Source organism: Rhinopithecus bieti, unplaced genomic scaffold, assembly GCF_001698545.2.
Source record: "Rhinopithecus bieti isolate Rb0 unplaced genomic scaffold, ASM169854v2 scaffold_68244, whole genome shotgun sequence".
In the NCBI taxonomy this organism is placed as follows: domain Eukaryota; kingdom Metazoa; phylum Chordata; class Mammalia; order Primates; family Cercopithecidae; genus Rhinopithecus; species Rhinopithecus bieti.
The window spans coordinates 733,418-758,264 of NW_016825829.1; the positions used below are offsets into that span (position 1 = coordinate 733,418).

A 24,847-nucleotide genomic window follows, 5' to 3' on the forward strand; every position below is an offset into this window, starting at 1 on the left:
CTGGTCTCTGAGTTCCCTTAGTATTTATTGATAATTATCTTTACCATCAAAAAGATAAGGGAGTGGCTGGACAATAGGATCATTGTAGGGAGGAAATCAGCAGTAAGACATATGAACAAAAAATCCCTGTGACATGAATAAGTTTAAAGGAAAATGCTGTGCCTTGAGATGCATATGCAAACTCTCTATAAACCTTTCAGCAGCATTGCTCCAGCAAGTTCCACCTTATTCTTAAAGGCAGTTTTCTCCTTGCTCAGTAAACAAAGCATACAGTCGGGTTTTACACGGAGATGTTCCATTGCCCAGGGATGGGCAGGAGACAAATGCTTTTCTTCTATTTAAGATTAAGAGAATGGTGATGACCTTTAACCAGCAAGCAGCCTTTAGGCACTTGTTTGACAAAGCACATCCTGCACAGCCCAATATCCATTAAGCCTTGAGTCACCACAGCACATGTCTCTTGCAAGGACAAGGTTGGGGTAGGGTCACAGATGAACAGCATCTCAAATACAGAACAAAATGGAGTCTCTTATGTCCACTTCTTTCTGTATAGACACAGTAACAGGCTGATCTCTCTCTCTTTTCCCCACACTCCTCTATGATGGAAAGAGTCTAAACCCATTTCCACTTTTCCAAAAGATTCTGGCGTAAAGTGCACACATCCTTAAACCTTAAGGCAGCTGTTATGGCTGAGGGAGCCGTTCCTGCCTTGAGCTTGGCTAGTGTGCTTTTGTTTACCCTTCCTTTGGGCACCGATAGACTCTTAAAGAGGAAAAGAAGTGATTGCCCCATTATCACTGAGAGTTGTTTGCTCTTCTCAGAATTCTGTCACTAGTAGAGAAAGCCTGTCATGGATGAAAGCAGCTTGTGTGTGAACTTTGATATCACTGCATAGCCCTGAACTTTAAAGTATGCACTGTTCTGATGTCCCCTGTAGTGGAAATCACAAGAGTTTTTTGTGAGATTGTTTTCTGACCTGTTCTCCAGCGTACACAGACTTTACTAAAGGAGTACAAAGAAAGGGATAAGTCCAATGTATTCAGAGATAAACGCTTCGGAGAATACAACAGCAGCATGAGCCCCGAGGAGAAGATGATGAAGAGGTTTGCTCTGGAACAGCAGGTATGGAAAGAAACTGGAGGAGGGTTTTTGCTGTACATTGCACAGGGAAGTCAAGCCCAAGGAGAAGGCTGATTCTGCACATTGTGCATGTTCCTGGGCACTTGGAAGGTCCAGGGGATAGCCCTTGATTCCTGTGCCTTATCTGACTAGGCCAAAGGAGAAGCAGCTTCTTCTGCACATGTTAGCTGAATGGATAAATCCCTTAACTCTACTACATGGCAGCAGTGTGCACAGGAGTTCTCAGCTGAGCTGCTGCCTTCAGCTCCATTGGGTAGAGAGCAAGTGGCCTGAGCAGCATGGCTAGAGTGGAAACTGGGCCCTGGGCTTATTTAAGAATTGCCCTCAATGAGGCCAGGCGTGGTGGTTCACGCCTGTAATCCCAGCACTTTGGGAGGCTGAGGCAGGTCGATCACGAGGTCAGGAGATCGAGACCATCCTGGCCAACATGATGAAACCCCATATCTACTAAAAATACAAAAATTAGCCAGGCATGGTGGCACATGCATATAATTCCAGCTACTCAGGAGGCTGAGGCAGGAGAATTGCTTGAACTGGGGAGTCAGAGGTTGCAGTGAGCCCAATTCACGCCACTGTACTCCAGCCTGGGGGACAGAGCAAGACTCCATCTCAAAAAAAAAAAAAAAAAGAATTCCCCTTCATGAGTTCCGTTTCTGTCTGAATCGTGAATCATTGCTTAGTTGACCCAGAATACTCTTTAAGGCTGCTTAGGATTCATTGTCATATTTCAAATATAATGGAAATATATATATATATCTTTTTTTTTTTTTTTTTTTTGCTGTGAATTGGAAGTGGTAATTTTAGGAAACCTTTTTTTTTTCTTCTGTCAGCGACATCATGAGAAAAAAAGCATCTACAACCTAAATGAAGATGAAGAATTGACTCATTATGGCCAGTCTTTGGCAGACATCGAGAAGCATAATGACATTGTGGACAGTGACAGCGATGCTGAGGATCGAGGAGCGTTGTCTGGTGAGGCTGGGGTGCTCTGCACGGGCCTGTGGGCGTGGAGCCAGGGAGAGCCTGTTCCTTGTTGGACCTTCTGCTCTTAGAGACTAGAGAAAGTTATTGCGTGAAAGTTTTACTGATCATTAACCTCTCCACAAGTTTCGCAGGTGACAGTTTTTATGTTTTTTTGTTTTTTTTTTTTTAAGAAAAAAAAGCTGTGGGGAGAACCCACGTCACTGACTCCAGGTGGCTCACTGAATGCACTACTTTGCTCACCCCACTTTATCAATCCCAGCCTAATATTTGTACCAGTGGTATTGATGGAGTTCCTTTAGCCTGTACCTACTGTGGAATTATAGCAGTTTGAGGAAAATCATATTGAGCCTCGTATCTGAGGATAACAACATGAAACAGATAAAATTTGGCCTTAAATAATGTTAAGAGTCTTAAGATTCAGTTCAGGACTGTCTTGAACCCTGTGTATAAGGTTGCAGTCATGACATCAACTACTTGACATTTCTTGTTAGAGTAGGTCCCATTTTCCGGTGTCTTCAGAACAAAGGTGTACAAATCTAAAACTGACTCTAAAAGCTGTGTCTTGTTAGTGTGTGAAAGTTAAGGCATTAAAACCTGGGGCTGCCTTCTGATATTTGGCTAATCCAAGGGGCAAAAGGCTTAGGAGTTAGGGCAGCAAACATGTGGTGCAGAACCTGCCATCTGCAGCACACCGGGAGGAGACCCCGCCGCTGCTCGGCTTCACAGGCGTGAAGAGAATGGCCAGTTATTTTAACCTCCGTGCCTTTCTCTTTGCTCTTTTCATTGTTCAAGACTTCTTGTGGACCCTTAGCTGTAAAACGTGCTTCCTGGGGAGATCCTAATTCCCTGAGAGTGGAGGTAACTGCCTTGGTGTGAGTTGGGCGAGTGGCATTCACCTTATTGGCAGGAGGCGCCGTGGTGCGCCGCGGACTAGAGAAGGCGCCGTGGTGCTCCCGTGACTAGGGGAGGCGCCGTGGTGCGCCCGTGACTAGGGGAGAAGTAGGACTCAGTTTCTCCCAGTAACAGGTCCTGGCAATTCAGCTATTCATTCCTGATTTCCTGTCCTTTGATTTTGATTATGAGCTCACCAAAACCCAGGTAATTTTTATAAAAGAAAAACCTCTTACATGTGAAAATAAATACACTGAATTTGTCATGAGGAGACAAATTCTGTTTTGTTCAACTGTCACATGATCTGTTCTCTTAGATTAGGAGAATTTCATCTTAAAAACCACCCCTTGAGCACTTTACCACTGCAGAAGCTGAGACTAAGGAGGAGAGTTTGTGGTACTTGCTCAGGCTTCGTAGCCAGAGGGGGCGGGGCTTCAAATCCCAAGTAGCCTGACTCCTAAATTGTAGCTGCTGTGTGCTGTTTTACACTGAATACAGACATTTCACCTACTGTAAAATATACTCTTTGGACTTTCAAATAAATAGATACATAAAAAATCTTTCTAACCAAATCCTAATACAAACTCATTAAGGGAGGATTTTTTTTTTTAATAATCCTTTTCTGAGTCTTTTATATAATTAATACAAGCTTATTAGTTGGCATTTTGCTCATCTTTTAAGAAACTATTATGATGGTACATATATAACGTGGAATAGTATGCAGCCATAAAAAAGAATGAGATCATGTCTTTTGTGGGAACGTGAATGGAACTGGAGGCCATCCATCATCCTTAGCAAACTAACTCAGGAACAGAAAACCAAATACCACACTTTCTCACTCCTAAGTGGGAGCTAAATGATGAGAACTCTTGAACACAAAGACGGAAACAGCAGGCATGGGGATCTAGAGAGGGAGGGAAAGGAGCAGAAAAGATCACCATTGGACTTAGTACCTGGGTGATGAAATGATCTGTACAACAGACCCCCATGACATGAGTTTACCTGTGTAACAAACCTTCATATGTACCCCCAAACCTAAAATAAAAGTTAAAAAAAAAAAAAGAAAATAGCGTGATCGACCTTGGATTACTAGGGTACTAAATAGTGTTTTCTGATATGCTTAGTTTTCCAGGAAGGAAATCATTAGTTTCTGGAAATCAGGAATCATTCATTCATTCATTTACCGATACTGGTTTATGTGCCAGGCACTGTTCTCGGTTCCAGAGAAATGGCAGTGTCAAAACAGAAAGCTGTGCCCTCCTTCAGCTCACATTGTATGGGGAGACCCAAACATTAAACAAATATGTCACCAAATTATGCTGTCTGATCAAAGGTGGAAGTGCTGTGGAGGAAAAAGCAGGAAAGGGCAGCACATGCCATTGAGGCGTCTTGTTCAGCCTCATTGGAGGGTGGTAGCATGACCATGGCTCACTGCAGCCTTGGCTTCCTGGGCTCAAGCAATCCTCCCATCTCAGCCTCCAGACTAGCTGGGACTACAGGTGTGTGCTACCATGCCTGACCAAGATTTTGGCTTTTACTTGAGAAAAGGAGTCAGGGTATTGGAGCCAAGGAATCGCATAGTGTGACAAGACAAGGCCAATGGGATTTCCCAGCAAACTGGATACAGGTGTGGGAGACAGGCATCAAGGACGACTCCAAGGGTGTGTGGCCTAAGCACCTGGGAAGATAGAATTGCCATTTGTTGCGATGAGAAGACTGTGGGATAGATGGGTTTGGGGGGAGTTTGAAATGCCTGCTAGACATCCACGGTGCAGTGCTGGAGGTGCAGTCAAGTTCAGGGAGAATGCAGGCTGAAGACAGGAACTGGATGCTGTCAGCACAGAGACTGAATGAGGCTGCCAAGGGAATACGAGTAGTTAGAGGACAGACAGCAGGAACTGCGACCTGAAGAGTTGGAGAAGAGGAGACAGTGAGGCCCTGGTGGCAGGGTTGGGCTAGAAGCCAAGAAGAGAAAGCTTTTCTAGGAGTGGTGAATGTGTTGAGCACTGCTGGTAGTGAGAGGAAGACTGAGAACTGACCCATCACTCAGGCAACACGGCATTTCAGAGGAGACGCGGGGGAGAGTCAGAGAGGGATGAAGAGAAAGGAGAGAGAGGGGGTTGAGAAGGGAGTGGAGGTGGGGAGCCCAGGCAGGCACCAGGCTAGGGACCTGCTGGTCAGGGAGCTGCTGGCATGCTGGAGGCCCAAGCTGGAGAAACCATCTTAACATTTGTTTCTGTTATGATGTGGGCCTTTGGATGTATCATTTCCCATCTGAGCCTCTTTTTTTCATATGAGAAATTGGATTTTTAAAGGTTTCTTTTATTCCAAATGTGATGTTTCCTACAATGTTTAATTTCTCTTCCGCCCTAGTGAGTAGGGCAGACTGAAGATCGGTGGCCCTGGTAGATGATTCCTGCTCCTGCTCTTAGCTCAGGGCTTTGGAGTCTCCAGGCCCTGCCCAGGGAGCTGGGAGGGACACAGACTGTGCCACTGATCCTAGGTGACGCCCCCACCAAGACCCTGGAGCCAGCTTGCTCTGGGCTTGCCAGTCTTCACTAGAACCAGCACAATCAAAAATAGGTGCTCGGTGTTTCCAGCCACTTGGGTTATAGCCAGTTGGGAGTGTAATGGGTCTGGGTTTTCTCAGAGTGGCTTACCTTGGGTATTTCTCAAGTGCCATTGTGCCTGTGGTCTCAGGCCAGGCTGTTGCGTGTGAGCATTTTTTTTCTCAAATATGGAATTTTCCAGAGCACTGTGGGGGAAGCGCTGGCAGAGTGCTAAGGAAACGCTTCCCACACCGGGACTGGGCTTCACGGGGGTTTCTGCCTTTCGTCCTAGCTGAGCTGACTGCTGCCCACTTCGGAGGCGGCGGCGGGCTCCTTCACAAGAAGACTCAACAGGAAGGCGCGGAGCAGGGGAAACCCAAGTCTCGGAAGGAGCTGATTGAAGAGCTCATTGCCAAGTCAAAACAAGAGAAGGTGGGTTAGCGAGTGTTCTTGACCATCTTCTCCGTGGTAAGACAGGCTCACCAAGATGTGTTCGAGCTATTTTCCCTGTACATTTTAGGCTGTGTTTAATATTTTATATGAGTTTAATAAAAGCATTTATTGTGAATAGGAATTTTAAAAATCACATAAAGCATATACCTCTGACAGGTTTTGGTTCTTTTGCCTATTTTTGGTTTAAATTTTGTTTTATTTTGAGATGTGGTCTCTGTTGCCTAGGCTGGAGTACAGTGGCACGATCAAAGCTCACTGTAGCCTCAAACTCCTGCGCTCAAGGATCAAGTGATCCTCCCACGTCAGCTCCCCAAGTAGCTAGGGGGCACCACCATGCCCAGCTAATGTTCTATGTTTTGTAGAGATGGGGATCATGCTGTGTCGACCAGGCTGATCTCAAACCCCTGGCCTCAAGCAGTCCTCCCACCTTGGCCTAGTTCGAAAGCACAGGGTGAGCCACCGCCACTGGCATGGATGGGTTTTTTGTTGTTGCTGGTTTTAATATCTGACGTGTACCCAAAAAATCACTTTTTATTCATTTGCCATGAACTGCTCAGAGTATCTAAATTAATGGTTTATGGCAGGAAATGATTTCCGTCTGATGAGATTGTGTAGCTTTGCATTTAAAATACTAGTTTCTCCTGGCCTCTTTCCTCTGTTGAAACGTTTGGTGCCGACTGAGTGGTCACTGTGTGTGTCCTTGGCACTGACATTGGGCCTCTGGGTTGAAGTCCAATGGTAATGATGTGTGGTGTGTGTCTGATTTTTTTCCCCAGAGGGAGAGACAAGCTCAACGAGAAGATGCCCTCGAGCTCACAGAGAAGCTAGACCAAGACTGGAAAGAAATTCAGACTCTCCTGTCCCACAAAACTCCCAAGGCAGAGAACAGAGATAAAAAGGAGAAACCCAAGGTGGGAGCCAAGAGACTGAAACAAACTCTTCACTTACTGAACCTGGCTGACTGACTTTGTCCCGAGAAAGGGCTGTTGCCTTCAGGACAAAGTTCTGTTGAACATTGATACTGAATTAGCTGCTATGTGGAATCTTGGGGTGGAAGTAGATTCAGTTACTTGAGTCTCTATTCCAAGTGAATTCAAGTGAAGAAAGGGGTGTTTCTGGAGGGAAGAAGTACTTCAGAGTGGACACATCAGAACAGGTGTCTGAACTTCCCTGTGGTGCGTTTGTCTGTTGTTACATAATATATACACTTAATATACATTTACTTACTTTTTCCCCTATAAACAATGCTTGTTTCCTACTGCGTTCTCTTTAGTCTCAAGTGTTGGGAAATGCTGCATTTGTTTAAGAAACTGGGTTCTCAGAGAAATCTAGATTTTGCCAGATTAGTGTCATGTGGTCATCTATACATCTTTGTGAGTCACCCTTGCTGTTACTGTTACTTTACTTAATTTCACATGTTTAGGGCGCAATGCCTGGATAAGTAGTGTTTTTGTTGTTGTTTGAGACTGAGTCTCGCTGTGTCACCCAGGCTGGAGTGTAGTGGTACAATCTTGGCTCACTGCAACCTCCACCTCCCGGGTTCAAGCGATTCTCTTGCCTCAGCCTCCCAAACTGCTGAGATTACAGGCGTGAGCCACTGCGCCCAGCCTGTTTTTGTTAAAGCAGATGTATTCTGAGAAGAATTTTTCTAGGGGTAAACAAATTCTTTGTGACCAAATATCCACTGATTTTGCAATCCTCAAGGCTGATTAGAACAGTTTTCTCTCTCGAAGAAAAGATGTAGATGTGGCTTAACGACTTCAATAACATTATCCAGCCATTACTAGAATCCAGCCGTTACTAGAATGTGCTTTTCTTTTTGTAAAATAAGGAATAAATATATTTTAAAATGAAAATTTCTTCTTTCTGCCTTAGCCCGATGCATATGACATGATGGTCCGTGAGCTTGGCTTTGAAATGAAGGCACAGCCCTCTAACCGGATGAAGACGGAGGCGGAATTGGCAAAGGAAGAGCAGGAGCGCCTCAAGAAGCTGGAGGTAGGGTGGCAGCACCCCAGGAGCAGGGCTGTGCTGCTGTCCGTCCACAGCCCCTTCTGCTCCATTTTGCACGACTGGCTGAAGAGAATACTCTGTTTGATCAGTGGAATATTTTAGTCCATTTAAAGTTTATATTTATTCATGATTACTTTTTTTTTTCCTTTTTTTTGAGATGGAGTTTCACTCTGTCCCCCAAGCTGGAGTGCAATGGCGCAATCTCGGCTCACTGCAAGCTCCGCCTCCCGGGTTCACGCCATTCTCCTGCCTCAGCCTCCTGAGTAGCTGGGACCACAGGCACCCGCCACCACACCTGGCTAATTTTTTGTATTTTTAGTAGAGATAGGGTTTCACCATGTTAGCCAGGATGGTCTCAATCTCCTGAACTCGTAATCTGCCCGCCTTGGCCTCTCAAAGTGCTGGGATTATAGGCGTGAGCCACCGCACCCGACATGAATAACTTTTTATTTCTGATCATAAAAGCAAAAACAAAATAAAATGCAAATAATACCCAAGGACAGCAAATTAAAAGTGGACATTTTATTTATTTTTTTTGAGACAGAGTTTCACTCTGTTGCCGAGGCTGGAGTGCAGTAGCGTGATCTTGGCTCACTACAACCTCCGCCTCCCAGGTTCAAGCAATTGTCCTACCTCAGCCTCCTGAGTACCTGGCATTACAGCTGCCCCCACCACGCCCAGCTAATTTTTGTATTTTTAGTAGAGATGGGATTTCACTATGTTGGCCAGGCTGGTCTCAAACTCCTGACCTCAAGCGATCCACCCATCTTGGCCTCACAAAGTGCTGAGATTACAGGCATGAGCCACTGTGCCCCGCCAAAAATGGACATTCCTTAATAATTACTCTATCTCAAAACATCTACTAACAATGTAATGAGTATATTATCTTGTAAGCTTTTTTTAAATGCAGTTTTAAAAAATTCATTGCATTAAAACAAAAACGAAGTAAAGACACTTCTACAGCTGGCTGAGTTTTTCGTTTGTTTTTTGTTGTTGTTTGTTTTGTTTTCCAAGACAGAGTCTTGCTCTGTCACCCAGGCTGGAGTACAGTGGCACGATCTTGGCTCACTGCAACTTCTGCCTCCCAGGTTTAAGCAATTCTCCTGCCTCAGCGTCCCAAGTAGCTGGGATTACAGGCACCTGCCACCACACCCAGCTAATTTTTGTATTTTAGTAGAGACAGGGTTTCACCATGTTGGCCAGGCTGGTCTTGAACTCCTGACCTCAGGGGATCCACCCGCCTTGGCCTCCCAAAGTTCTGGGATTACAGGCGTAAGCCACTGCACCCAACCTCATTTGTTTTTTTTTTTAAACAAGGTCTGTATTGCCGTGACTGGAATGTAGTGGCACGATCACAGCTCACTGCAGCCTCGACCTCCCAGGCTCAGGCAGTCCTTCTGCCTCTGCCTTGCAGGTAGCTGGGACCACAGACTCACACCACTATGCACAGCTAATTTTCTTTTTTTTTTTTTTTTTGAGATGGAGTCTCACTCTGTCGCCCAGCTAGAGTACAGTGGCACAATCTTGGCTCACTGCAAACTCCACCTCCTGGGTTCAAGTGATTCTCCTGCCTCAGCCTCCTGAGTCGCTGGGATTACAGGCGCCCGCCACCATGCCCGGCTAATTTTTGTATTTTTAGTAGAGACAGGATTTTGCGGTGTTGGCCAGGTGGTCTTGAACTCCTGACCTCAGGTGATCCCCTTACCTCAGCTTCCCAAAGTGCTAGGATTACAGGTGTGAGCCACTGCGCCTGGCCCCAGCTAATTTTTTAAAATTGTTTGTATGATGAGCATCTCCTTATGTTGCCTCAGCTGTTCTCAAACTCCTGGGCTCAACTGATCCTCCCACCACGGCCTCCCACAGTGCTGGGGTTACAGGCATGAGCTGCCATCACACCTGGCTCAGCTGGCTGTTTTGACGTAACCACATCACTAGCTTCTTCCCATGTCGGTGTGCGGTCAAACAGTGGAGGCCCTGGAGCTGCTTGCTCTTGGTGTCCTGGCTCCTCTTCTCTCGGTGCGGCGGGTGATGAGTTCCAGTCGGGGCTGGCCAGCAGAATTTTGCTATGAAGACCTCAGAATAATAGGCTTGCCTGGTGACTGGAGAGTATTGGCCACAAAGTTTGAACAGTTGATTTTGTTAAATGAGGAACGTACTGCTTAGCAAGTATTTGCATGCCTGATTGAAAACTGCAGGCAGAAAGCAAGCTGGATGTACCAGGCTCACAGCTGGGAGGACCATAGGCCCAGCCCGCTGCCCAGGGCAGGACTGCATGCCTCCTCACCAAGTGTGGAGGAGTGTGCTCTAAGACATCTCATTTCTTCCTGCTCAGGCTGAGAGACTTCGAAGAATGCTTGGAAAGGATGAGGATGAAAATGTGAAGAAACCAAAACATATATCAGCAGATGATCTGAATGATGGCTTCATGCTAGATAAAGATGACAGGCGTTTGCTTTCCTACAAAGTAAGATATTTGCCTTCATTTTCTCTCTTTTTTTTTCTAATTTAAAAACATTTTTTGGTATTCATTTTAGGAATTTATTACAGTTGGGAATTTTAAATCTTTTTAACCAGTTTCTCTCAAGTTCTTTGGGTGTTCACGGTATATCAAGTATCAAAACTTTAGAGAGGAGACTTTAACAATGGTGTGTGCATTCGCTTGCTCATGCTCTGTCTCTCTCTGTCAAAGGAATACAAATAAAACTGATGACTTGGTTAACATCAACTATTTCTGTTAATAACGGCATGATTCTGTCTCCATGACCTCAGCGTACTATCGAGGGAGCTAACTCAAGCTAGAGTTGTGAATTTTCTCTGAGTGATGTCATTGAGTTTCTGTGACTGGTGTAGTTTTTAATTCACGAACTTTATAAATTGATACCCTTTTTTCGTTTTAAGAGTGTATCAATCAGGGTCCAGGGAAGCAAAATAGGCAGGACAGGTTTCAAGCAGAAGAGTTCCACGCCGGAAAATGGATACTGATAAAAACACTAGGTTATCTGGAGGAGCAGAAGGTGCAGCCCTCCCAAACGAGTGGTGGGTGCTGTAGACACTCCCAGTGCTCAAGCCCATGGCCACTGAACACCTTCCAAATCCTGATCCCATGCTGCTCCCTGGCAGAACCTGAACCTGGCCCAGCATCCTGCAGCAGGGTTCGCTGGGAGCTTGTAGCTCCTATGGCTCGAATAGCCTAGCAGCGGCTGGTGGGCAGGAGGCCTAATGCCAGTGGGCAAATGGAACACACAGGTTTGTTTTCCTTGCAACCACATAGGAAGCACTGATGTGTGCTGCCTCTTGATGTGGCTGCGGAGATGGTCCAGTGGTTGTCTCTGCCTGTCCTGATGCCCTGTGGTTTCTACGCTCTTGGTAGGATGGAAAGATGAATGTCGAGGAAGATGACCAGGAAGAGCAAAGCAAGGAAGCCAGTGACCCTGAGAGCAACGAGGAAGAAGGTGACAGTTCAGGCAGGGAGGACACAGAGGAGAGTGATAGTCCAGATAGCCACTCGGACCTGGAATCCAACGTAGAGAGCGAGGAAGAAAACGAGAAGCCAGCAGAAGAGCAGCGGCAAACTCCTGGGAGAGGGCTGACGAGCGGCAAGGAAAGAGCTGGAAAAGCTGCCAGAGACGAGCTGCCCTACACGTTCGCAGGTGGGCAAGTGCGTGGGTTTCCTCAGGTTCTGGGATAACCTTTATGACCTGGCCATAGCTGTGTGTGTTCGTCTCCCACCCAGGAGGTGCATTTGTGGAGTGGGTACCAAGGATGCCCTTGGGAGTGCGTGGACACTCCCCGTGTCTGCTGAGCCAGGTCTTAGAGCGAGTGGTCATGTTAGTTTGTCACCGTGGTTCTGTGGGCCGGCCCCAGATGGGCCAGACGCATCTCTCTGTAGTGGTACCTTCACCTCCCTTGTAGCATACGGTCAGCCTCTTGTGGCGGACCAGAGGGCCAGGGCTGGGGAGGTGGGTAAGCATCTGTGAGAAGGCTTCCATGCTCCCACCTGGGCCTCCTGCTTGGCCATGTAACATTTTAGATGGAATATACCGTGTTGTTTTGTCTAGTATCTGGAGAAAAACTGTCCAGGTCAGGTGTGTGGTTGACGCCTGTGATTCCAACAGTTTGGGAGGCCAAGGTGGGTGGGTCACTTGAGCCTTGGAATTTGAGACCAGCCTGGGCAACATTGCAAAACCTCATCCCCACCAAAAATATTAAAAATAAGCCTGGTGCAATGGCTTGTGCCTGTGTTCCCAGCTACTCAAGAGGCTGTGGTGGGAGGATCACTTGAGCCTGGGAGGCTGAGGTTGCAGTGAGCCGCGATCACACCACTGCACTCCAGCCTGGGTGACAGAGCAGGACCCTGTCTCAAAAAAAAAGAAAAAAATGGTCGGGTTCTAGTAAGCAATGCCGAATTGTCCTGTGCCTGTAGGACGCTTCCAGAGGAGAAGCTAGTGGTGAAGCTGGCCTCTGTGATGTCCCCTCTGGTGGCAAGAGTCTCATGAGCTGACACTGCTTGGCTCATAGTGGCTCCTTCCAGGTCTTTCTAAAGTGGTCTGGGCACTACACCCAGTGCCCTGCCACCAAGATGCTCTGAAACTGTGGGTGTTTTAGCAAATTCCTAATAGAGGAAAGGTGGGAGGGCATTTCCTTATTAGCCTGTTCCGAGGTGTGTGATCGCTCCTGACAGCCCAGGTCAGGATGGCTGATACCCCTCCAGATGTGCCAGAGCAAAAGCTGGTGGGTTTGTTGTGATTGTGAAGTAGAACAGTTCTATAAAATTACCTCTATGTTAGCAGACATGTAAGTAATTCCCATTTTAAATGTTAAATGTGGGCCAGGTGCAGTGGCTCATGCCTGTAATCCCAGCACTTTGGGAGACCAAGGTAGGCAGATCACCTGGGGTCAGGAGCTCGAGACCTGCCTGCCGACATGGTGAAGCCCTCTCTCTACTAAAAATACAAAAATTAGCTGGGCATGGTGGCAAGTGCCTGTAGTCCCACCTACTCAGGAGGCTGGGGCAGGAGAATCACTTGAACCCAGGAGGCAGAAGTTTCAGTAAGCTGAGATCGCACCACTGCACTCCAGCCTGGGCAACAGAGCGAGACTTCATCTCAAAAAAAAAATATATATATATATATATATATGTATGTGTATATATATATATAAATGTTAAATGTGCATTATGTTTTGTGTTTTTGATAGCCCCTGAATCCTATGAGGAACTGAGATCTCTATTGTTAGGAAGATCGATGGAAGAGCAGCTTTTGGTGGTGGAGAGAATTCAGAAGTGCAACCACCCGAGTGTCGCAGAAGGAAACAAAGCAAAATTAAAAGTAGGTGGATGGAGTGTGTGTGGAGTCCTGGGAGTGTCGGCACAGCCCCATATGTGAATGCCAGAACTGTGTGAAGCTGTGCAACGGCCACGTGTGCCTCAGGCCAGATAGGGCCAGCCTGTCACCTGGTTACCTATGATGATGGCTGGGAACACTTGGTATGGCACAGGCAGAGGCCTCCCTTGGCTTCGACTCCTCTCTTAAGCCTCGTGCCAGACCCAGCCAGAGGCAGGCATGGGGACCTTCACCTTCATGTTACAGGGGAGGACACTAAGGTTCACATAGCCACAAGTGGCAGAGCCAGACTGCTGTCAGATAGGTGGCTGTGATTGTGCCTTTTCCTCTGTGAGAGGTGAATATTCCGTGAGGAGGGCGCCGTGCTGTGTGTGCTGCTCATGTTGCTTTCCTAGTGATGTAGCAGAAGGATGCACCTGACCCTTAGCTTTTGCCCCCTCTACACTTTCTAGTGCTTAGCAAGTTCTAGCAGTGTCTTTCCTTGCATGTTAGAAGGCTGCTCATGTCTGTAACCCTGGGCTCCCCTGCGCCACCTGGTTGTCACCAGAATGCAGGTGATCTGGAAGCTGTGTGCCTGTGGCTTTGTTCTTGGTGCTGAGCACTGAGCTTTATTTCCCAATTCATGTTCCTGCAGAAACTGTTTGGCTTGCTTTTGGAGTACGTTGGCGATTTAGCTACAGATGACCCACCAGACCTCAGAGTAATTGATAAATTGGTTGTGTAAGTAAAAAAGGTGTGTTATCTGGGATGTGGGGCTGAGCAGAACAATTTTTCTCCCATTTAGAGTCATAAAAATACATTCCAGAGTTACTAAGGTAGGTGGAATTGTGGTGTCAGCATGCCAGGTGGGCGGGTGGTCACCCAGGGTTTGTGAGTCTCACAGCACAAGTCAGCTTCTCACACGTGCCGCTCCAGCCACTGTAGAGCTGGGACTGACTTTTAACCACAAACAAGTTGATTTTGAAACAAGGGAACCCCTTTAGATTTGTGGCTGGGATGGGGGGGCTCATTGTAAGTTTCAAGCTCTGGGTGATTGAGAGATACTTGGAAAGCATGGTAGACACCCCGCCCCTCACCCCTCACTGAAACCCAGTTGGGTGGTTCTGCATGCCGGGGAGTGTGTCTGCACGGGGCCTTCCAGGGCGAGTTCCCGCCCTCGCTGCACTCTGAAGTCTGTGTGACCCACTCGGCGGCTCCCGGCCCCCGGGGCTGGTGGCTAGAATGCCAGAGGCAGAGTTACTGGTTGAGAGGTGTGTGTTGGTGTCGTGTCCGTGAGAGCACACACCAGCTTCCTGCCCTGTGCCGCACAGAGCTCTCCACGCCATCTTCTGTGTACATGGAGACACTATCAAAGAAGTGCCTGTCGTGAGGGATGAATGAGTTAATAGGGAACGTGCCTTGGAGCTGTCCGCGGCAGCCGCCACACAGAGCGGCGCCCCAACAACGCTGTTACCACGGGTCAAACTGTTTCCCCACCACCTCCAGTCCATAATGTTATGGCCGAGTTTTTAGGAAATGGCAGAAGTGAGTGTAGACTGTTAAGAATGCTGTTAGAAAAAGCAGCATTCATCCAGTTCTTACTTGCTCAGTCAACAGGTGATTTCATAGGAAAATGGCTTGCAGGGTTTTTGTGTTTCTTATCTAAAGTCATTCTCTCCTGACTTACATTTCTGCTGAACAGGCACTTATATAATCTTTGCCAGATGTTTCCTGAATCTGCAAGTGACGCTGTCAGATTTGTTCTCCGAGATGCCATGCATGAGATGGAAGAAATGATTGAGACCAAAGGCCGGGCAACATGGCCAGGGTTGGACGTGGTAAGCAGAGTTCAGTGTAGGCACTGCCCCTGCCATGGAGGTTCTGTTTGGTGTCACAGGAGGCCGATGATGGGTACGATGCTCTTGGCCGCACCCTGTGCCTCCCGGGTGATCTGGAGTGAGCTGCGCGGCAGCGAGCCTGGGAGGGGAGGGCGCTCCTCCACTAGCCACGGACTAACGTGTGGGTTGTACAAGGAGATTCTGGTTTGACTCCACGTGAATGGTGCCGTATTTGGTCCAGTGACAGAAGCGTTGGAAGGCAAATAGAACCACAGTGTTTTCCATAAAGGCCAAGCCTTTGGACTGGCTTCAACTCGTCTCGGTTTCTGTGTTATTCAAAGGTTGGGAGACATTGGAACACTAAGATTTTTAACAATTTTATAACAGCCTCATGCTGTATTTTCAGCTTTAGTAACTTTAAGGAAATACTTGCTGAGATAGGCTTTTTATTGCCTGGCGTTTGTGTTGAAATGGATTCACAATAGTTAGCAGAAGCTTAAAAATGTAGGTAGGACTTAGGTTAATGATTTTAATCAGCTCCCCAAAACGGGATCTGAGCCCGTGTCTATAACCATTGCTGAGTGCTTCGGTGAAGTCTTCACGGGCCTCAGCACAGTGTCCTCACTGTACGTTTAGCTGTTGGACCCACGGTGGTTGGATGCCTGTTCTGTGACACTGAGGCCAGAACTCTGGGCCAGGGAGATGCACCCTCTCCTCCCCAGAGCCTGTTCTTGGCTCCAGAGTGTGTGTGGGGAGGGCATATGGATGGACTTCATTTACCACCTTTAACCTGTATGGTAACACTTCTTTTCAGCTCATTTATTTGAAAATCACTAGGTTGCTGTTTCCAACTTCCGACTTCTGGCACCCGGTGGTGACCCCTGCCCTCGTGTGCCTGAGTCAGCTGCTCACCAAGGTGCGTCCTCTCCACACACGGCAGGGGCCGGCCTGCTGCACCACAGGCGGCCAGAGCCACAGCCCCTTGGGGCCTTGTGGAACATGGGCGTGGCTGTTTAAGGGCTGCAGGGACTGAGCACTGGGGTTCGGCATAAGAGGGCCCGTCTAAAAGAGCCCTAGCTTGAGCAGCCCGAGGTGTGGGTGGGAGTGGGAGAGCCTGGTTTGGCACCTCAAGGTTACAGAGGGTGGGACCCCAGAAAACCACCTTTCGAGTTAGTGGTGAAGTTATCCAGTGTGATGATAAGGGCTTTTGTTCCCTTTTTGGCTTACAAAGTTCAAGCTGTTCCTTTTTCTTTATTAGGCATGTGATTGGTACATGCTTACTGCAGTAATCGTACGCTCTGTATGGGTGGAAGGAACTTTATAAATGGTACAGCTCTGGCCAGGCGCAGTGGCTCACGCCTGTAATCCCAGCACTTTGGGAGGCCGAGGCAGGCAGATTGCCTGAGGTCGGGAGTTCAAGACCAGCCTGGCCAACATGGTGAAACCCCGTCTCTACTAAAAATACAAAAATTAGCTGGGTTTGGTGCCACATGCCTGTAATCCCAGCTACTCCGGAGGCTGAGGCAGGAGAATCACTGGAACCCGGGAGGTGGAGGTTGCAGTGAGCTGAGATCGTGCCATTGCACTCCAGCCTGGGCGACAGGAGTGAGACTCTGTCTCAGGGAAAAAAATCACTAAAGCTCTTTATGTTTTTGTCATCTCACTTGATCCTCTCAACACTGCCGTAAGGTGCGGGGTTCCCTCTGCACACGTGGAGCTCAGTGGGGTGCGTGGTTCACCAGGGAAGCCGGTGGTTGGCCTAGCCTGGCATGGCATCGTTCCAGGACAGTAACCCCCCAAATACTCTTTTCCAGTGCCCCGTCCTGTCCCTCCAGGACGTGGTGAAGGGCCTGTTCGTGTGCTGCCTGTTCCTGGAGTATGTGGCTTTGTCCCAGAGGTTTATACCTGAGCTTATTAATTTTCTGCTTGGGATTCTTTACATAGCAACTCCAAACAAAGCCAGCCAAGGTGAGTTGATTTGAAGAAGCTTCCTACCAATATTTTATACTTTAGAGTTTTTTAAAGTAGTTCATACTCATTGTAGAAGGTTTAGAATATGGAAGAGTAGAGGAAGCATACAAACCTGCCACCCACCGTCCTGAGTAGCACCCTCTTTCCCTCTGTGTGAGCGTGTGCACACGCCACGTGGGGAAAAGCAGCGCTGCTGGTGACCTGTGCTGTCCAGCGTGTTCTCCAGTGGCCAGAGCCTGAACTGAGACATGCCCTACGTGTGACATATGCCCAGGTGGCGAAGACTTAGCGCCAGAAATACTAAAATATCTTAATTTTTTGTATTATGTGTTAAAATCACAAATATTTTGGTATTTGGGGTTAGATAAGATCTATTGTTAAAATCAATTTTACCTTTTTACTTTTTGTTACATGACAACAAGGCAGTGTGAAAGTTCTCGTGTGGCTCACACAGGCAGCGCTGCTGTGTTGCTTCTGTAATGCTCTGAACTCGGGAGGGAGGGCGGCAAGAGCAGTGCTGGGTTGAGGAGCAGTCTGCCCACTGCCTGCCCTCCTGGGCCCTCACCCCAGCCCCTGTGCTCCTCCCCCTTCCCCTGATGCCAACTCTGCTCCTGGGTGCTTCCTCAGCACTTGCTGCTTCCCTTTGCGGGGCGAGGAGCTGTGCAGCCTCTGTCCTGAACTCTTCGTGTCTGCAGATGCCTCTCCCAGCCTGACCACAAGTTGGACCTCAAGGCTAAGACCCCCGCCCTCAATTTCCAGTTCACTGTGCAGTGCCAAGCGCCTGCATGTCGAGGGGACTGACCTGAGGAGCAGGTGCTCTGGCGTCATTCACACTGCCAGCAGAGTCCCTTCCAAGAGGAATCTGGCCATTCCTCCGGTTCATTCTGCCAGCCCCTGGCTCCCGAGGCTCCTGTCTGTCAGGCTTGGTGCTGGGTGCCAGAGGGGCACGGCTGCCCACATGCTCCCTGCCTCAGGGAGAGCCACCTGCAGATTGCTGCAGTCCTGCGTATGAAGGGCTGTGACGGAACAGGCTGGGCATGGGTGGAGTCAGGGAGGGGGCGTGCATCTCGGCTTTGGGGGAGTGTGGGACGGGGTTTGACCCACCACCTTCCCCTCTCTCTCGGCCTGGCACCTCTGCCCCACTGTGCCTGTCTCCATCCCTCCCCCTGCAGCCACGCCCTCAGCCTGGATTGCCCTTCTCTGTGGATTGACTCCTGCGTGTCCTACAGGCCTTTGCTGACATCTGCCCCCTCAGGCCTCTCCCGCCCTGCACCGTCACCCCTGGCTGACCCTGCTGTCTGCCCCCTGCCCCTCTGCTTTCCTTTCTCGTGTTCTGTCTGGTCCATTTGCTCCTCGGGGTGCTGTTCGCTGCCTGTCTCCCAACAGGGGCAGGGACTTCAGTCTGTTCCTGGATGTGGCCTGAGCACCTCATCAGCCCCATGTGGTGCCTAGTAGGTCCCAGGACGTCTGTTGCAAGCAGGCCTCCCAGGCAGGATCAGGCACTTGGCTCTCACCGCACCCCCTGCCAGAGCTTTCCCCCTTCCCCTGAGGTGTCCCTGCCCACACTGAAACTCAGTGTCTGGCACAACCCAGAAACATACAAATCAGTGTGTGTCTGTTGGAGAGTGAACTTCCACAGGCTTGGTGCTGCAGAGCCTGCTGGGAGCCCAGTAACGTTCAGGCCATCTCTGTCCTGTCGCACTTGGAATTCAGGTTCCACTCTGGTGCACCCTTTCAGAGCACTTGGGAAGAACTCGGAACTGCTTGTGGTGTCTGATAGAGAGGGTGTGGCCACGTGGCAGCAGAGCAGCCTCTCCCTCCGCTGGGCGAGTGGACTGAGGGCCCCGACTTCAACAGAGGCCAATCACATCCGGTATGTGAGGGGACCCCGCTTCGGGGCCTGTGCCCTACACGTCCCCAGAGGCAGGAGGAGCCACTCATGCTTTCTGATGGGCTGTTAGCGAACTTGCTGCCCGGCCGTTTGGCTTGATGGAGGGTGAAAGCCTTTCTGAGGCATGGTGTCCCTTTTTTTTTTCATTTTCAAAATACATTTGTTTGATTTCACAAATTATAATTTGGAGCCAAAAATAGAGCCACCCCATCCCAGCTGGTGCTGCGTTTCCCACAGCCTTCCCTCCTGCATTAGGCCTGACACTGAGCCTACCTTGCCCATGGGTGTATGGGCCCAACCCTGGCCAGCTAAGGTGACCACATTGAATTTTTCAGCCTAGTGGAAGTGGGGAAGTTCATGTGTGCCACGTTATTGGTTTTGTCAGTGACAAATAGAACAAGTTGGACCTCTTCTTGCCTCCTGCCCTCACAGACTGTCCTGCCTGGCTGTGGGCCTGGCCCTGCTGAAGCGCTGTGTGCTCATGTACGGGTCCCTGCCATCCTTCCACGCCATCATGGGGCCTCTCCAAGCCCTCCTCACAGATCACCTGGTGGACTGCAGCCACCCCCAGGAGCTCCAGGTGAGGCTTCCTGGCCACTTGGGTGCTTTACCTGGGCTCAGACATGTCCCTGAGCTGGGGCCAAGCTGTGGCATGGTGGCATTTGGTCATTTGAGGCTGCAGCTCTAAGTCAACACCATCTGCAAAATCACAAACATGAAAGGAAAGTAAAATCCTAAAAGTGGGCAGTGACAGTGAGCAGTGCTGGGCTGGAGTAAAGCAGATGCTGCATCTCAAGCGGTAGCTGGGAACTATTGCCTTGTGTGCCAACTCCAGGAGGCCGCACGGAGGGTGCACCAACGCCCAGGGGTCAGCCCCTGCTAGTCCTGGACAGTCAGCTCTGAACCGCGCTCTGTAGTCCCAATGGGTTTTCTGAGGATGGTCTTACCATCCTGCACAAGGTGACAGGAGGCCCCGGTGGACAGTCTCAGGTGGACCCAAGAATGAGTCTTTGATCCTGGGCACATCCTGTCCTCTACGGGCTGCTCCAAATTCACTTACAGCCTATCCGCCTCCCTCTCTTTCACTGTGACCCTGACAGGCTGTACCCACTTCCTGCTTGACATGGCTGTGGCTTGTGCCTTTCATCCTGCCCCAACCCCGCCCCTCAGCCCGCACCAGCGCAGGATGCTGCTAGAGCCGAAGGCATCAATGCCATGTCCACAGCTGCCCCCACAGGGGTGCCCCGCACCACTAGCACAGCCCTGGCAGCCTTGCCTCGTGCCCTTCCCTCATGCGCTCCGGCCTCCTCGCAGGCCTGGCTCCGTCTCGGGAGTTGTTCTCTTTACCTGGAACTCCTCACAGCTGTGCTGCTCACACCAATGCCCTTGGGAAGCCAGGCCTTCCCTGACCCACACTGTGCCACGCTCCCTGTGTCTTGTCTGTGGTACTGACCCCCAGGCACGTTACACCATCCTTGTCTCTGCCCCACTAGGATGAGAGTTCCATGAGGACAGCAACTCGACCCATTCCTGGCCAGGTCCCTGGAGCATAGAGCAGACAAGCCAGCTATCACAGACTCCCATCGCCTAGTCAAAAAAGGCTGATGAGGAGGAGACATTAGCTCTGCCCCTTATCCTGTACCCACTTTCTGCTGATGTGGCCGTGGGTTGTGCCTTTCATTTAAAAAACTGGGTTGGCCTGGCCGAGGGGCACAACAGGCCTTGTGGTCTTCGTAGACTGAGCCAGTCAGGCCCTTGAGTTTTGTCTCCATGGAGACGTGGCATTCAGGCAGTCAAAGGTTATATCCAGATGGGCCCAGGAGTGGCTGTGTCTGTGGGTACAGGCAGCCAGGGTTCCAGGACACACCTGTGCAAGAGAAAGCGGGTAGGACCAACGTCAGTGAACTGCTCAGAAGCCACTAGCCAACTCTTCTGGAAGCCAAGGTCTTGGTGAAAGTGGGCCTTACCTATCTGTTGGTTCTCTTGGCTTGAAAATAAGGTCAAATTGCCAAGACTGGTAGAAACCCTGCCCCGCCTGGCACCCAGCGTCAGTCTGCACGCCTGGGTTCTAGCGTGCACGCAGCCCCCCGTGGCAGAAGGGGGTTCTCCTGTGAGCCTTCTCATGAAGCAAGTGGCTCATGACCTTTGGTGCCAAGTTTGTCTGGGAAAGGGGTTCTGCTGACGTTTCTGGCTGTGAGGAGCACAGACTATCATGGCCTCCAAGTCCCCTCCTTTCAGAGTGCTCTCAGGGGCCAGCACACAGGCCCTCCCTCTTCAGGAAGAGAGTAGCTTTACTTTTGTTTTGGCTGTGCCAGACCTTGAGCAGCCACAGCCTTGGCTTCCCCTCCACCGGTGGGCACACAGCAGGGCACCGTCCTGCTGCGGGGAGCTCGCAGTACCGTCCTCAGCTGCCTGGACGCCGCAGAGCCTGTGCATGAAGCTCAGGTCGCAGCAGGCGAGTCATGGCGGCGTCGGGGATTGCGTGTTTTTCAGGAGCTGTGTCAGAGCACACTGACCGAAATAGAAAGCCAGAAGCATCTCTGCCGGCCGCTGACCTGTGAGAAGAGCAAGCCTGTCCCACTGAAGCTGTTCACGCCCCGGCTGGTCAAAGTGTGGGTGTTGGCAGCATCTCCCTAGGGAGCTGGGACTGTGGGCTCAGTGGGAGCTGACGGGGGGTGTCTGCCAGTTCTGCAGTTGAGCAGATGACTACGGAGCAAAGCCACACTCCCGAGCAGGCTCTGGCCGAGAGGTGGGGACAGATTCTTTCTTCCTTAACTGGCTTTCTGATTATAGCCTCGAGTTTGGAAGAAAACAAGGCAGTAGTAAGGAGGAACAGGAAAGGAAGAGGCTGATCCACAAACACAAGCGAGAATTTAAAGGGGCTGTTCGAGAAATCCGCAAGGACAATCAGTTCCTGGCGAGGATGCAACTCTCAGAAATAATGGAACGGTGAGGGGGACGTGTGTGTGTGACACGATTGTGATGTGACTCAGCTTTGGTGCTATGTGGCCCTGGGCAGAGCACCGAGCACCTGGCATCGCACAGCCTTGGCTCTGGCTAGGGGCTGGAGCCAGGCAGGTTCGCTTCCTCTCTGTTTGAGCTGAACGTGGCCACAGTGGCTAATGTTCTGATGTGGGGGAGAGAGGGCAAGACGCTCTCCAAGAACTAATCCAAAAATGGGCATTTGCCTTTTGTTTCTTTTAGGGATGCAGAAAGAAGAGGGAAAGTAAAGCAGCTTTTTAACAGCCTGGCCACACAGGAAGGTGAATGGAAGGCTCTGAAGAGGAAAAAGTTCAAAAAATAAATCACATTTTATAAATTAGGCAAGGAAGTACTGGACATTACCTCACATCTGCAATTCTAGCCCTCTGGGAGGCCAAGGCAGAAGGATTGCTTCAGCTCAGGAGTTCAAGACCAGCCAGGGGGAGGACCCTGTCTCTACAAAAAAATTTTTTTAAATTAGCCAAGTGTGGTGGCACGTACCTGTAGTTCCAGCTACTCAGGAGGCTGAAGCAGGACTGCTTGAGCTGAGTCCAAGGCTACAGTGAGTCGTGATCAAGCCACTGCACTCCAGCCTTGGCAACTGTGCAAGACCCTGTCGCTTAAAAAAAAAAAATTTTTTTTTTGAGACAGGAATTTTGCTCTTGTTGCCCAGGCTGGAGTGCAGTGGCACAACCTCCACCTTCTAGGTTCCAGTGATTCTCCGGCTTCAGCCTCCCCAGTAGCTGGGATTATAGGCATGCGCCACCACGCCCAGCTAATTTTGTATTTTTAGTAGAGACGGGGTTTCTCCATGTTGGTCAGGCTGGTCATGAACTCCCAGCCTCAGGTGATCCACCCGCCTTGGCGCCCCAAAGTCCTGGGATTACAGATGTGAGCCACAGCACCCAGCCAAAAAAGTAATTTTTGTTAAAGTAGTAATGCTGTAATGTTGGTGTGATTCCAACCTCCAACCACCCCCCACCCCCTGCAATCTTGTTCCCGTTAAAACATCTGATGAAATAAAATGAATTCTGAAATGCACCTCTGGGATTGGGAATGGTCTGCGTGATGTCAGCTGCGACTGGTTCACTGCATCTGGACAACCCTTAGTTCGTGCTGCCAGGGTTGGCACTGGGGATTCTGGCCAGTGTAATTTCTGTCAACCATGGACATTTGCCTTCATGTGTAGAATTTAGACTGTTACGCAAATTATATTTTCTATTATAAATGAAACAAGTTTGCAAATAGCTTAGAAATCAGAGAAGGGAAACGTCACCCACAGTCCCCTTGCTGGAACAGCCACAGTTGGCCTTGCCCTGCTTACGTCCTTCAGTGGATGCTTTTGGGTGCTGGGGTCTTCCGTTCAGTACGCTGCACTGTGGGAGGTGGGAGAAGACTGGGTTGCATCTGTGCCAACCTGCGATACAGTTTCAGGTGAGAATCAGATGTGCATGTTATGGATGAGACAGCTTTTTAAAGTGCTTTTACCCTGCACTAACCAAGAAAGAAGTCGGCCCTCAGGTTTACTGGACCCAGGAGGGGCTGTGAGCTGTAAGGAGTAATGACCCCCCTTGAACTTGACAAGCTGGCCATGGAGCCACATCCTGAATGCCACAGCCACCTCACGGTGCATGGTTTGTTGGACCTACTACCTTGTGGAGGGAGGTGCTGAAGTGAGAGTTTCCCTGTACCAATATGGTATGCCATCTTACAGGCGGAGGCATTCCCCAGTGGACTATGGAGCCACTGCTGGGCTACAAGCCAGGGCAGGTAGCCCAGGAAAGCAGCCCAGGGTCAAGTTCATGCCACATGAGATCACACTGACCAGCCCTGCCCAGGCTGCCCTAGTATGTGCATGAAGCATCGTGGAGGTCACACGTCTAGCCAGAGTGACCATGGTGAGATTTAACCAGACCAGGACTGGGGAAGTGAGGAAGGTGACAAGGACCCAGTTCCGGCTTCTAACGAGGTGTGGGATCTTTAGGCAAGGAAGAAGGTGCTGCGGAGAATGAGTCTGGCTTTGTTCTTGTTGGGAGGTGTTGAGGCCACGGCTGGAGCACAGCATGAGCCATCCTCAGTGTGAGAGGCAGTGACTGCTGTGGTTGGGCTGCCTGGTAGGCCTGGAGCTCAGAATGAGCCAGTCTCCCCCTGCAAAGTGGAAGACAGAGACAGCACTGGTGGCAGTCGGGCTAGAGACAGCGCTGGTGGCAGCTGGGCTGAAGCCAGCAGCTTAAAGATGAGGCTCACGTCCTGACGGGCATGTATCTTACCCAGCCTCCCCTGATGGCTCCGAGACATGTCTGGCAGGTGCAAGGATCCACAAATCTAGAAGGGTCTGGGGTTGTCACATCCACCAACTAGGCTGGCTGTCTTGTCACCGTATAGGCCCAGGATGCTGTTATCAACGGCTGCAGGGTTTCTCCCACCTACAAATTTTCTCTGCCACAGCTACTGCCACTTGAATTCACCAAGCCAAGCCCTTGCACTCAGGCCCCTGGCCCAACTGTCGAAGCAAAGAGGAAAAGAAAACAGGGCAGAAAAAAATGCGGGACCAGACCAGGCACCTGGCTCTCCCTTGAAGCCTTGCTATCCAATCCAGGACAGAAGGTGCCGGCAGCAAGCTCATACGCCCTAGCTGTGTCACGTCATCGAAGAGGGCGCGTGATCCAGCTGGAAGGGTGGATAAAGTGTCAACTACCCAATGGGTTCACTTTCCCTCTTACCTAGACAGCCAATTTATCAAGAAAGGGCATTTGCAATAGAGAAGAAGTAATTCACACAGAGCTAGCTGTGCAGGAGACCGCAGTTTTATTA

At 49.8% G+C, this 24,847-nt stretch overlaps 1 protein-coding gene and 1 long non-coding RNA gene across 2 annotated transcripts in view; one reads left to right on the forward strand and one right to left on the reverse strand.

The window, feature by feature from the left end:
- The window catches only part of NOP14 (NOP14 nucleolar protein), a 29,744-nt gene extending 6,478 nt beyond the window's left edge, over positions 1-23,266 (forward strand). The window contains exons 2-18 of the mRNA XM_017863124.1: positions 988-1,122; positions 1,971-2,112; positions 5,857-5,996; positions 6,794-6,928; positions 7,893-8,015; positions 10,363-10,494; positions 11,401-11,680; positions 13,227-13,357; positions 14,007-14,092; positions 15,054-15,189; positions 16,004-16,105; positions 17,004-17,157; positions 18,874-19,033; positions 19,484-19,631; positions 21,545-21,663; positions 21,845-22,000; positions 22,256-23,266. Coding sequence (XP_017718613.1) covers positions 988-1,122; positions 1,971-2,112; positions 5,857-5,996; positions 6,794-6,928; positions 7,893-8,015; positions 10,363-10,494; positions 11,401-11,680; positions 13,227-13,357; positions 14,007-14,092; positions 15,054-15,189; positions 16,004-16,105; positions 17,004-17,157; positions 18,874-19,033; positions 19,484-19,631; positions 21,545-21,663; positions 21,845-22,000; positions 22,256-22,355 — 2,379 coding nt within the window. The 3' untranslated portion in view covers positions 22,356-23,266. The remainder of the gene's footprint in view (positions 1-987; positions 1,123-1,970; positions 2,113-5,856; positions 5,997-6,793; positions 6,929-7,892; positions 8,016-10,362; positions 10,495-11,400; positions 11,681-13,226; positions 13,358-14,006; positions 14,093-15,053; positions 15,190-16,003; positions 16,106-17,003; positions 17,158-18,873; positions 19,034-19,483; positions 19,632-21,544; positions 21,664-21,844; positions 22,001-22,255) is intronic.
- On the reverse strand, positions 23,206-24,531 carry LOC108522741 (uncharacterized). Its single transcript, XR_001883590.1, has 2 exons — positions 24,304-24,531; positions 23,206-24,181 (listed from the first exon to the last, which is right to left on the reverse strand). It is a non-coding gene; the product is annotated as an uncharacterized LOC108522741 (long non-coding RNA).
- Between the last annotated feature and the right edge of the window lie 316 nt (positions 24,532-24,847).